We start from the raw sequence: 13,441 nt of genomic DNA, 5'->3' as shown, positions 1-13,441 counted from the left end.
CCTTTATTGTGTTAGTAAAATTAGAGTCACAGAATACTTCACCAGTTGTTCATATGGTTATATGTAAACACATATATTTATTCATTTTTACTCTTTGTTCTCTTTTTACTCTTTGTTATGCTGTAGTCCTCAGCCTAATGCATGTTTTCTTGAGTCTGGAAGGCCTATTTTATCTCCAGCTGGAAAACCAATATCTGGCATCATATCCGGCAGGGAAGTCATCATATACTAGGACCCTTCCCTGAACCCCAGTCTGTCTTCTGTAAATGGAGGCAGCTGGGCAGATATCACAGGCGTGGTTGCTGGCTGAGATAGGAGATTCTTTGCCATTGGATTCAGATTGTTTCCGCCTTGCTCTTTCTGGTTTTTGGCTGAGGCACGGGCAAGTTCTTCTGCTCTCAGCAAAAAACGCCCTCCAGCCAGCTGGGTGGGAAGCTTCTCTGCCTGACCTCCAGCCTCGCCCAGATGGGGGTAGAAAAGGAACCCTCCTTCCTCTCCACCCCCCCCACCCCAGAAAATGAAGGTTTTCCTGAAATAGGGGTGACAATTTAAAATTGAGCAGAAAAATGGATATGAAAGACACTAAGCTCACATTTGTTAAATGACTTTGTGCTCTTGAAAAGAAATGTATAAAAAGCACATTATGAGTCGCTCTGCATGATTTCCTTTGTTTGGATTTTAGAAGCAGCTTGACTGACACAGAGATCCTGAAGGAGAGAATCTTTGGATCCTGAGAAATCTTTTAACGAAGGTGATACACAAAATTTTAGAGAACAATTTCAACATTGTTCTGTTGAAGGTTATACTTAGCTCTGAACCGCATTACTTTCCTGTCTACGTTTCATTTCCTGGGGTCTTGCCAAGTGATAAACAGACCCAGGCGTGCAGCAGGTTTGGGGTTTTTCTGCACAAACAGGGTAGCTGGAGTTTGCTTCAAGGCATCAATTGACTTCTGTGATCGTGGAGATGCTGGCGTGAGGCCTTCAGGAGACGATGGAGAAAAAATGGACATATTGTGCTGTCTGTTCCATCATCCAGATACATTTTGTCAGGGGTAAGGCTTCCACTTGTCCTTTCTTGTCAGATCGGCTGCTTTCGGGGTGAGTGGGGCCTCTGTTCATTTAAAATGCGTGCGACTGCGGCTGACATTGATCACTGAAGGCAGATCGTTGCTAAGGTTTTCAGTTACATATTTAAGTGGCAGCTTTCGCAGAGATGTTAAGAGTCCAGAAATGATTACTAACGAACACTAAAAACGAGAAGGGAATGAGTAGTTTGTGTCACTGCTCTGAGACATTTTCACCCATTTCCTTCCGAAGAGGACCTCTGGAGTAACTGGGAAATTGTGCTTCTCGGAAATGAAATGCTCTCCAAATGGTAGTGAGAACAACTCCAGAATACTAAAAAAAATCACAAAGCCATCAGTGCTCTGAGATCCTCGCTCATCTTTCTCTCTCTCTCAAGGATCCTGTTTCTTTTGTATGGAACAAGCATTACTCCTCCAAATAGCTAACGTCTTTGGGAGTTGAACATATGTTGAATTTTAATGCGGCATGTGTAGGTAAGGACCCAGAAGACAAAGGAGAGTCCTTATGACAGTGGGAACCCGTGTCTTCAGGGCCTATTTAAAAAAAAAAACAAAAACAGGAGGAAAGATTAGTTCTGCATTCCATAGCATGGGAGTATTATAGTGAGCTTGAGTGTCTTAAGAATTAACTGTGCTTTACAGATACAGCAACGAAGATCCTAAGAAGAATTTCTAAATCAAAGGAGACTTTGGAATACAGTGCTGTGGATAGGATCAGAGTCGTATTATCAGGCAAAAGAGAGCTTACAGGGAACGACATTAAACTGTACTAACCTCTGTCCTACCCAAACTTTTGAATCCATAAAAGTGTAATAATTCCCATTTGTCAAGTACCTTAGAGAGCCTTGTTTCTTCTCCGTTGCTTGTCATCTTTTTATCTTTTTCCTTTGTGAGCTTCAGTGGGACCTGTCATAATAGTATATCATTCCTGTAACAGTGTTCCATTAACGCTAAAACGGAGGCCTCCACTATTGAAGGCATGTCAAAGGCTCAATGCTTAACATATTTTAAGTGCCTTATACCATGTGGTCAGAGAGCTGATGGGAGAGAATCTTCTTCTTTTATGTCTAGTATTTCAAAGTGTTGATTATTGATGATCCTGACCATAGTTTATCTTTAGTGGACACCCTGAGGTATTTTCTCTCTTTCTCCCCTCAGGAGCCCCAACTGCATGAAAATAAAGGTCCTTTTGATCTTCATATATTGAAAGTCAAATTTCTTAGTCTTCTCAACCGATTTGGGAGGCAGTTTGGAGGTTATGAAGGTTACAGAAAGAGCACAGACTCTAGGCAACCAAATTCAGGGTCTTTTACTGTGAGGTGTGACTTTAAACAAAGCACTTACTCATCTTGTGCCTCAGTTTCGTCTTTGGTAGAGGGTTAACAACATCATTCTTTGGTATGTGAGAAGGATTAAATAGTCTACTTAAAAGCCTCTTGAGAACATACATTTTTATTTTTTTTAAATGTTTATTTATCTTTGAGACAGAGAGAGACAGAGCATGAACGGGGGAGGGTCAGAGAGAGAGGGAGACACAGAATCGGAAACAGGCTCCAGGCTCTGAGCTGTCAGCAGAGAGCCCGACGCGGGGCTCGAACTCACGGACCGTGAGACCATGACCTGAGCCAAAGTCGGACGCTTAACTGACTGAGCCACCCAGGCGCCCCTGGAGAACATACATTTTTAAAACAGCTACACACGTATCAGTTATGTTTTCAGTTTCAGAAAATATTATTTGTGTGTTATATGCAGCTGTTGATTCATCAAACCAAACAAAACCAAAACAAAACAAAACCAGCCCATTAGAGTCATTGCAAAGATAGCTGTCATAATGTTTGCTGGTGGGCTTCAGGTTCTAAATAGGCTTAATTTTATTCGCAGGTAGAGAACTTAAATTATTCTTTGGACAGACCAACAGACAAAGAGATCAATATTCCCCTAGCGTCTTTAATCAAATGCCTCCTCATTTGCATTGAGTCTCTGCTTTACTGTCAGGGTCACGCACAAGCTCTCTCCTCTACCTAAGGCAACCAGAGAAAAAAATTCCACAGTTGCTCACCTCACCGAAGTGACCAAGCTTTTTAAATAAGAGTCACTCCACATGAATCACGTAAACTGATGGCTCATGTTCCCTTTTCAGGAGTATGGGGAAAAGCATCCAATGAAGAAGACATCTATGCTTTCCCTGGCTCTGATGTCAACTTGACCTGCCAAACATGGAAGAAAGACTTGTTGGTACAGATGCAATGGTCCAAGGTCACTGACAAGTTGGACCTGATTGCTCTTTATCATCCCCAATATGGCTTGCACTGTGCCAATGACAGTCCCTGTGAATCACTGGTGACTTTCACAAAAACTCCCAGAAATGTGTCAAAATGGACCCTGCACTTAAAGAACGTGTCCTCTTCATTCGCTGGGAAGTATGAGTGTAGCTTTACTCTGTTTCCGGAGGGTGTTCGGACTAAAATCTACAACCTGCTCATTCAGACAAATGGTAAGCATAACTGGTAGAGGGAAAGAATCCCATGCTTTCACTCAGCTCTCATTCATTCAACACGTATGTATTCTGAGCCAACCACATGCTAAACGTGGTGCTAAGTTCACAGAAGTTGAGCAGAAAGAGGTATTGCTTGGAAAGGAAGACCGGAATTAACCAAATAATTCCACAAACAAAAGTAAAATTGCAACAGTGATAAGCGATAAGGACTACAATGGTCTTGTGAAAGAGCACGAAATCGCGGCAGGGAAACTGACCCTCAGAAAGCAACACCTGAGCTCTGAAGTCTGAGGAAGGAGTGAACATTAACACCATTTAGGATGTGGAGGTTTTTGAGTGATCCCTTACAGCTTGTGTAAGGGACTTTATAGTGTTTAAAGAAATGGGAAAATGCCAGCAGGACTGCAGTGCAGAGGTTAAGAGATGAGGTGGGAGATATGGCAAGGACCGGATCGTGTCAGATCTTGTCAGCAATGTTTCAAGGGTTTGATTTTTATCTAAGAGCCATAGGAAGACATTGAAGTATTCACCACAAAAGGATGGCCTGACATTTATAGCCTGGCTATACTTGGGTCATAAAAGATTTTGTTGGCTTCAGTATAAGAATGGGGTGAAGGTGGGCCAGAAGGGAAAGGTGGGAGTGAACTAGGAGACCGTCCTCGTGCCCCAGAGGAGACAGAGTGATAGTTTGGGTAGACATAGAAACAACAAATTATGTGCTTTGGGCATAAAAGTGAGGGCAGTATGAGTGAGGGAGAGAGAAAAATTTAGGGTGACATCTGGGGGGGAGGTTGCCACTCACTGAAGGGAAAGGGAGCAGAGGAGGTTTGTGGGGGAAACTATGCAAGGTGCTTTGGATATATGATATATTTAGTATAGGGCAGGTAAAGGCACAAAGGCGGCTGCTGCACATGTGGCATTCACACATACTTGCTTTAGGGGGCTGCGTTTGGAGGCAGGAATCCTAAGCTTAAGTTCTAGCTCCTTTCTGGCCAGAAATAAATTTCACCTGGGGACCGTCATGTCCATTCTCTGAACCCATCTGGAAAATGATGATAATATTGCCTACCCCTAAATTAGTTGGTCCTATAGTAAATGATTTCCATTTATACTAATGGAAAAGAATGAAAATGAAAGCCAACAAATGGAACATGCGCTGGAAATGAAGTGTTTTTAACTCAGGGGCAAAGTGGCCTGATAATATAAGAAAAAAGCAACAAAAATTAACTCCTGAAGGCTGTGCTAAAAGAGGCATGGAACTACCCAGGACGGGAAGCAAGGAGGGATTTATTACCCCCATCACTTCCTCTTCTTCCTTATCAGGAGATAAGGTGGTATTCAGTCCACCTGTAGACACAGAGCTCCTCTGCCACTACTTTACAATGCCCTGTTCCCAGTGCTGTTGTCCAGGAAAAAAGAAATACTTGAGTTCAATTGGGGACGGGGTGGGGTGGAGTTGAATGAAGAGAAACAAGGAGACCTGTGTATAACAGTGCCTACCTGCCCATACCTTGAAGTCAGGTAGCCTGGATTTGAATGCTGGCTCTGTCATTTATTAGAAGTATCATCTTGGGGCGCCTGGGTGGCTCGGTCGGTTAAGCGTCCGACTTCGGCTCAGGTCATGATCTCACGGTCAGTGAGTTCGAGCCCCGAGTCGGGCTCTGTGCTGACAGCTCAGAGCCTGGAGCCTGTTTCAGATTCTGTGTCTCCCTCTCTCTGACCCTCCCCTGTTCATGCTCTGTCTCTCTCTGTCTCAAAAATAAATAAACATTAAAAAAAAAATTAAAAAAAAAAAAGAAGTATCATCTTTGTCAAGTTATTCAAGTCTCTAAGCTTTTGTTCTATTGTAGAAGAAACATGAATGGTTATAGTACCTCCTTCACAGGTACCATTATTTTGATGATGAAATGGGGTCATCTGTAAAGCACTTAGCATACTTCCTGCCAGACTGGAAGAGTTTGGTAAAGGGTAGTTTTCATTAAGAAGAGTAATAATGATAATGAGTGAACTCTATTTATCAGTTCTTATTTATAATGGGTCCTACTCCCTCTCTTCTTGCATTTGTCTAATTTGGTACCCAGCCGAACATTGAACATACATTAGCCCAAGTACACATTGACCTTGGCTTTAGATTAAGATTTTGTACCTTTTGCCTAAATCTGTGAACTGTACTATTGCATCTCTGTGGGTCTAATGTCTACTCCATTGAGAATTGGCTTGATTCTCAATGGATTGATGTACCCTATAGGAAGTAAGTCATATGGGGACATGTCCTCAACATGAGGACAGCACTGGAGAAGAGGTAGTATGTTATCCAGAAAGGAGAGTGGTGTTGCCTTTAAGGAGAGTGTGTTCCTTGAAATAAAGGGCAATTCAAAGAAACTAAGTTTGTAGCTACTAAAAACTGCAACTCTTAGGAGAGGCAGAAGCCATGTCTACATGCTTTGTGGTTGGAAATATCCCAGATGATCACTTTGCTGTTGGTCAGCTGGACCAGATGAAAAAGAAAAATGGCCTCAATGTTAGAGAAATAGTTCTGCTACTGTGTATTGAGTACAAAGCGGGCAACATACAAAAGAGCAAAACAGAACAGGAAAAACCATCCTTCATTACAGAGTGACCAAAAATGTAAGCCTGGTAGAGTGCAAAGGGGCAGACACTTAACTCAGATGAAGCAGTTGCCTTTCTTTTTTTTTAATTTTTTTTTTTAATGTTTATTTATTTTTGAGACAGAGAGAGACAGAGCATGAACGGGGGAGGGGCAGAGAGAGAGGGAGACACAGAATCGGAAGCAGGCTCCAGGCTCTGAGCCATCAGCCCAGAGCCCGACGCGGGGCTCGAACTCACGGACCGTGAGATCGTGACCTGAGCTGAAGTCGGACGACTTAACCCAACCGACTAAGCCACCCAGGCGCCCCGCAGTTGCCTTTCGAAAGCCCTATCAAGTCCCCACCCATTGACACACCTTTTCCCCCTTTATTCCTTTGATCTTCACTCACTTCTTCTCCCATTTGTGCCATTTCCCTCGTACATCCCTGTGAGATGTTTGCAAGCTAGTTGGGTAAGCAAAGCACAACGCGACGTGAAAACACTTACGAAGCTTGTGAACAAAGGTGAATTGAAGTGGTGTGTAAGAATCTAAATATGAAAATCTGAGGGACCACAGGCAGTTGGGACCTCTTGTTTCCTTTCCGTTGTGCTCTGAGCCATTCTGAGCCCTGTCTGTTCACAAAACAGTATATGCCTAAATTCTGTCCCTATGTTCCTGGGGCGGGGGCGGGGGGTGGGGGTTGCTGAGAAGGGATTCTGTTCTCTTGTCAAAAGATTTTGTTCCTTGGTGTGAGTTAGTGCTCCGAGGCTGTGGACAAATATAGAAATGTAATAAACCGTTCAGCATTTGCTTCTTTTTCACTTTCACTTGACAGGGTTTTCTTCAAGGTGAGCTTTCAACTTACTCCAGGAAATGCAGTTTTCTGAGTTAAGCCCTGGGTTGTAGTAATCCAGGTTTCCTAGTTTGAATGCAGCTGGACCCGCAGTGCCTGAGATTGTATGAGCTTGATGTGTTTTAAAATGTGAAGTTGCTGGGCTCTGTTATCAAAGTGCAACATGATTTTAATTTTCCAGATCACTACAAAAGCCTTAGAGGGCTGTTGATGTTGTGACTGAAAACAGCAGGAGGAGAAGAAGTAGTGGTAATAGAAGGAGGAGGAGGAGTGGGAAAAGAAATACATAGCATCTAATAAGAGAAATATTCTATTCTGTTGTCAGTAGAAGAATATAATATCTTGATAATATAATCTTGATACTCTGAGTCTAACTACCTTGTCCATAATTTGTTCTCTGATATTTTTTTTCCAGTTTTACTGAACTATAATTGACATAAGACATTGTATTGGTTTCAGGTGTATGACATGATGACTTAAAAAAATTTTTTAACGTTTATTTATTATTGAGAGAGCATGAGCATGGGAGGGACAGAGAGAGGGGGAGACACAGAATCGGAAGCAGGCTCCAGGTTCTGAGCTGTCAGCGCAGAGCCTGACGCGGGGCTTGAACCCACGAACCGCGAGATCAGGACCTGAACGGAAGTCAGGCGCTCAACCGACTGAGCCACCCAGGTGCCCCGGCATGATGATTTGATATATAGATAGATCGATCTATGTAGCTATCTATATATGTGTATAGTGAAACGATCATCACAATAAGTGTAGTTAATATCCATCACCTCACACAGTTGAATGTATTTTTCCCGTGATGAGAACTTTTAAGATTTACTCTCTTAGCAACTTTCAAACATATGGTACATTATTATTAACTGTAGTCACCATGCTGTACATTATACCCCCAGAATTTATTTATCTTATAACTGGAAGTTTGTACCTTTTGACCACCTTCACCTATTTCACCCCCACTCCCTGCGTTTAGCAACCACCAATCTGTCTTCTGTATCTATAAGTTCATTTTGTTCTTTTTTTGAAGATTCCACATATAAATGAAATCATACAGTATTTGTCTTTGTCCACATAGTATAATGCCCTCAACATCCATCCATGTTGTCACAGATGGCAGGATTTCCTTCTTTTTTTTTTTTTTTTTTTTTTTTACGAATGAATGATATTTCTTTGTACATTAGAATTTCTTAATCCATTCAACCATCAAGACGCACTTGGGCTGTTTCTATGTGTTAGCTATTGAAAATAGTGCTGCAATGAACATGAAGATGTGTATATCTTTTTAAGATAATGATTTTATTTCCTTTAGAAATATACCCAGAAGTGGAAATGCTGGATCATAGGGTAGTTCTATTTTTAGTGTTCTGAGGAGCCTCCATACTGTTTTCCAGAGTGGCTGCACCAATTTTACATTTCCGCCAACAATGTACAAGTGCTCCCTTTTCTGCATATCCTTTCTGATACTTGCTATCTTTTTGGTAATAGCCATTTTAACAGGTGTGAGATGGTATCTTACTGTGGTTTTTACTGGCATTTCCCTGATGCTTAGTGATGTTGGGCAATTTTTCCTTGCCTTTGGGACACTTGGATATCTTATTTGGAAAAATGTTTATTCAATTTCTCTGGCCATTTTTAAGTTGGGTTATTTGCTTAGTTGTTGTTGAGTTGTGTGAGTTTTTTTTATATTTTAGATATTAATCCCTTATCAGATAACGTGATTTATAAATATTTTCTCCCATTCCATACATTGCCTTTTCATTTTATTGATATTTTTCTTTTCTGTTAAGAAGCTTTTTAGGTTGATGCAGTCCCATTGTTTATTTTTGCTTTTTTTGCCTTTGCTTTTGGTGTCAAATCTAAAAAATCATTGCCAAGGCCAAAAAAACCATTGCCCCATGTCTTCTTCTAGGAGTGTTATGGTTTGGGGTCTTATGTTCAAGTAATTAGTCCATTTGATTTGATCTTTATGTATGGTTTAAGACAGGTGTCCAGTTTCTTTCTTCTATCTGCAGCTATCCAGCTTTCCCAATATCATTTATTAAGGAGACTGTCCTTTCCCCATTGTGTATTCTTGGACCTTTTCATAATAATATTATTATAAGTTAATTAATCATATATGTGAGTTTAATTTTAGGGTCTCTGTTTCATTGATCTATGTGTCCGTCTTTTTTTTTTTTAATTTTTTCTTAACGTTTATTTATTTTTGAGACAGAGAGAGACAGAGCATGAACGGGGGAGGGGCAGAGAGAGAGGGAGACACAGAATCAGAAGCAGGCTCCAGGCTCCGAGCCATTAGCCCAGAGCCTGATGCAGGGCTCGAACTCACGGACTGAGAGATCGTGACCTGAGCTGAAGTCAGACGCTCAACCGACTGAGCCACCCGGGCGCCCCTATGTGTCCGTCTTAAAGTTTCTTTGAAATTTGCTTATTTATTCTGAGAGAGAAAGCACAAGTAGGGGAGGGGCGGGGAGAGAGGGAAAGAGAATCCCAAGCAGGCTCCATGCTGTGAGCACAAAGCTGGACTGGAGGGCTTAAACTCACAAAACTCTGAGATCATGACCTGTGCCGAAACCAAGAGTCGGACGCTTAACCGACTGAGCCACCCAGGTGCCCCTGTGTGTCTGTTTTTATAGCATAGTTTGTTCTTGAACTTGAATGCTGACTCTTCTTAAATTCTTGTATTCAATCTTTATCCAACAAATATTTTGTGTACTTAAGGTGCTAGGCACCAGGAATACAATACAGACATGACTGTCATCAGGAATCATGAAGTTCAATGGGAAGAGACAAAAAATAGCCAAATAAGCCAAAAAATGTCAAATTGCAACAGTGAGACGTGTTCTTGCAGTAAGAAAGTAGTGTTTTGAGAGGATATAATAGGAAAATCAAGAAGGGTTTCCTGGGGAAGTGATGCTTGAGCCATAGTTAACCAGGTCAATGTGGGGAACACAGCTTTACAGAAAATGGGATGTATAAAGACTCTGGTAGTAAGGAGATAGTGCAATTGTGGGGGATTTTAAAAGGTATTATGTCTTGAGCATAGGGATTGAAAGGGAAGCAGTTGAAGATGAGGCTAGAGAGATTGAGAGGTCCAGTCAGGTTTTATCTTTATCCTAAGAGCTGTGGAAACTAACTGATAGATGGTGGTTTTGATTTTTTTTTAATTTTTTTTTTAACGTTTATTTATTTTTGAGACAGAGAGAGACAGAGCATGAACGGGGGAGGGTCAGAGAGAGGGAGACACAGAATCTGAAACAGGCTCCAGTCTCTGAGCTGTCAGCACAGAGCCCGACGCGGGGCTCGAACTCACGGACCACGAGATCATGACCTGAGCCGAAGTCAGCCGCTTAACCGACTGAGCCACACAGGCGCCCCTGATTTTGTTTTTTTAATTGTGGCAAACGTATAGAGAATTTATTGAAAAAAGATACAGAGGATAATGTAGAGCAGTTAAAAGACAGGGCAGAAATCTAAGTGAGAGATGCTAGTAATTGAGTAGAGTGGCAGTGAGGTACATGGGGAGGAATGTTCAAATTAGAAGTATATTTAGGAGGGGCGCCTGGATGGCTCAGTCAGTTAAGTGTCCAATTCTTGCTCGATATCTGCTCAGTTCAGATATCGTTGAGCCCAGTTCATGAGGTTGAGCCCAGTGTGGGACTCTGTGCTGATAGTGTGGAGCCTGCTTGGGACTCTCTCTCTCCCTCCCTCTCTGTCCCTGCCCCCCTTGCTCTCTCTCTCTCAAAATAAGTAAACATTTTTTTTAAAAAACACATTTAAAAAAAAGAAGTAAGTTTAGGATATTCACCCCGCAGGATTTGGTGTTGGATTGTACATGTGGAATGAGGAATAAAAAGCATTGTCAGGAGATGCTTTTTGTTTCAAGTATGTGGAACAGAAAAAATGGGGGAATTACTCACTGTGTTAGGAAAAACTAGAAGACAATCAGATTGTGCAGAGATTGCTTTGAGTTTGATTTTGTACATGTTGAGTTAGACATGAAGTTGACACATTCAGGAAATCTCGAGGAAATAGATGATAGATAGATAGATAGATAGATAGATAAATAGAATTCCTGTTCTAGAAGAAAGGTTTAAGTTGAAGATACAAATTGGTGAGGCATATGAGTGTGTGCTAACTGAAGTTTGGGGAATGAAAGAAATCATTTAGGCAGAGAAATTCGAGGGAGAAAAGCAATGTGGCCCTTCAGCAGAGTCCACAGTGAGAGACGGAGAAAGATACATCTTTAAAGGTTCCAGAAGAATGGCTGAAGAGGCAGCAGTAAAATCAGGAGAGGAGTTGGCTCATAAAAACCGAGAATGATAACATTTCATGAAAGGAGAGGCTGTCAATTCTGATGTTTCTGAGAGGACAGCGTGGTTATTGGATTGTATTTAGAAACAGGATGGTATTGATCACCTTAACAGAAGCTGTTTTTGTGGCATAGAAGAGAGATGGAAGTCGGGCTGTGGGGAGCAGAGGAGTGAGTAGGAGGCAAAGAGGCAGAGACAACAAATGTTGACACAACTTGTAAGAAGTTTGTTAGTGATCAGAAGAAGGGCATGCGTGCCCAAATGAGGGTTGTCATTGGCGTTGTGGCGTTAGTGGTGGTGGTTTTAATTAATTCAAGATGCTTGACTAAGCTTCAAAGCCCAGTCAAAGTTGAAAGAGAGTAGTTAAATACACCATAGAGAAAGTACAATAAGTAAACTAAGGTTTCGGAGAATATAGGAGCAGTGGGATTTATAATAGTACTACAGCTACCCAGAAATTGGAAAAAGGGACTGGTTTTAAAAACTGTAACAGAAGGGAAGGAAATTGGGATAAGTGCATTTGAGGAGGGCGTTGCCCTCGTCTATTTTCTCTAAAATAGGAAACAAAGTCACCTTCAGGTAGAGAGAGGGAGGAGGCTTCAGAAAGAGATTGGAGAGAGTTTGAAATACCATCTATGAACAGGGAAAATGAGTTCACAAGGTAAATGTATTTGGATTTTTGGTCAGGGTTGAACATTCAGTTGAATATGGTAACAAATTGTAGTGAAGACAAGTGTTTGGCTGCTTGGGTCTGGGCATTCAACAGTAGATCATTGGAGAGGGGTGTCTGGATGGCTCAGTTGGTTAAGCATCTGACTCTTGATTTCAGCTCAGGTCATGATCTTGCAGTTCATGGGTTTGAGCCCTTGAGTCGTAACAGCATGGAGCCTACTTAGGATTCTCTCTCTCTCTCTCTCTGTCTCTCTCTGCCCCTCCCCTGCTTGTGTGAGCACTCAATCTCTCTCTGTTAAAATAAATGAGTAACTGGGGTGCCCGGGTGGCTCAGTCGGTTAAGCGGCTGACTTCGGCTCAGGTCATGACCTCGTGGTTCATGAGTTTGAACCCCCGTGTCGGGCTCGGGGCTGACAGCTCAGAGCCTGGAGCCTGCTTCTGATTCTGTGTCTCCCTCTCTCTCTCTGCCCCTCCCCCACTCTGTCTCTCTCTGTCTCAAAAATAAGTAAACGTTAACGTTAAAAAATTTTTAAATAAATAAATAAGTAAACATTAAAAAAAAAGTAGATAGTAGTAATTCACTATTGTTGGATTTCTTGTATATTAGTGGGGAAGGGAGACAAACCAAGGGATTTGGGATATTAGCAAGAATATTGCTGAAATTATGGGCTATAGAATTTTAGCTCAATAATGAGGGAAACGAAATAAAGCTGATGGACTGGGAGAAAGTAGAGATCAATTCATTAAAAGACTCAATGAGGAGGGGCGCCTGGGTGGCGCAGTCGGTTAAGCGTCCGACTTCAGCCAGGTCACGATCTCGCGGTCTGTGAGTTCGAGCCCCGCGTCAGGCTCTGGGCTGATGGCTCGGAGCCTGGAGCCTGTTTCCGATTCCGTGTCTCCCTCTCTCTGCACCTCCCCCGTTCATGCTCTGTCTCTCTCTGTCCCAAAAATAAATAAAAAACGTTGAAAAAAAATTTTTTAAAGACTCAATGAGGAGAGAGAACAGTTGAGATGAAGTTAGTTGCACAGAACGACTAGCAGGGGTGTTTGCAAGTTTGACTTAGTGAGTTTGTAGGTGGAGCAAATACGTATGGCAGAAAAGGTCCAGATGTGATCAGGGGAGTGGATGGCACAAGTGGAGTAGGGACAGCGGAGGTAGCAGTGGCAGGACTGAGAGGCCAGGTAACGGATAGGACAACGGCACTGTAACTGAAACCACTCAGGATTATATAAGGGGTTAGGCTGGCTAAGGGTGTTGAAATCCGGATACCAGCATCTTCAAGGAATAATGGATGATGATTGGGACATTTGAGTGGGCGTTGACAAGCTTGAAGAACCAGATAGTAAATATTGTAGGCTTTGTCCCTATAGCCCTGTCAGAATTGTTCAACTCTGCCATAGCATGACGGCACCTATAGACAAT

The 13,441-nt window shown here is 42.1% G+C and overlaps 1 protein-coding gene across 4 annotated transcripts in view; it reads left to right on the top strand.

Moving 5' to 3' along the window:
* The first annotated feature begins 787 nt into the window (after nucleotides 1-787).
* Nucleotides 788-13,441, top strand: part of CD96 (CD96 molecule) — a 114,521-nt gene continuing 101,867 nt past the window's right edge. Inside the window, exons 1-2 of one of the 4 annotated variants that reach the window (XM_058731472.1) lie at nucleotides 788-1,054; nucleotides 3,228-3,581. In XM_058731472.1, the coding sequence (XP_058587455.1) occupies nucleotides 994-1,054; nucleotides 3,228-3,581 (415 nt within the window). In that variant the 5' untranslated portion in view covers nucleotides 788-993. The remainder of the gene's footprint in view (nucleotides 1,055-3,227; nucleotides 3,582-13,441) is intronic. The other 3 variants (XM_058731474.1, XM_058731475.1, XM_058731473.1) reach the window with 3 other exon arrangements.

The sequence above is a fragment of the Neofelis nebulosa genome, chromosome 5, assembly GCF_028018385.1.
Source record: "Neofelis nebulosa isolate mNeoNeb1 chromosome 5, mNeoNeb1.pri, whole genome shotgun sequence".
NCBI lineage: Eukaryota > Metazoa > Chordata > Mammalia > Carnivora > Felidae > Neofelis > Neofelis nebulosa.
The sequence above is the reverse complement of the archived record's forward strand: the minus strand, read 5'-3'. Positions and strand labels throughout refer to the sequence as shown.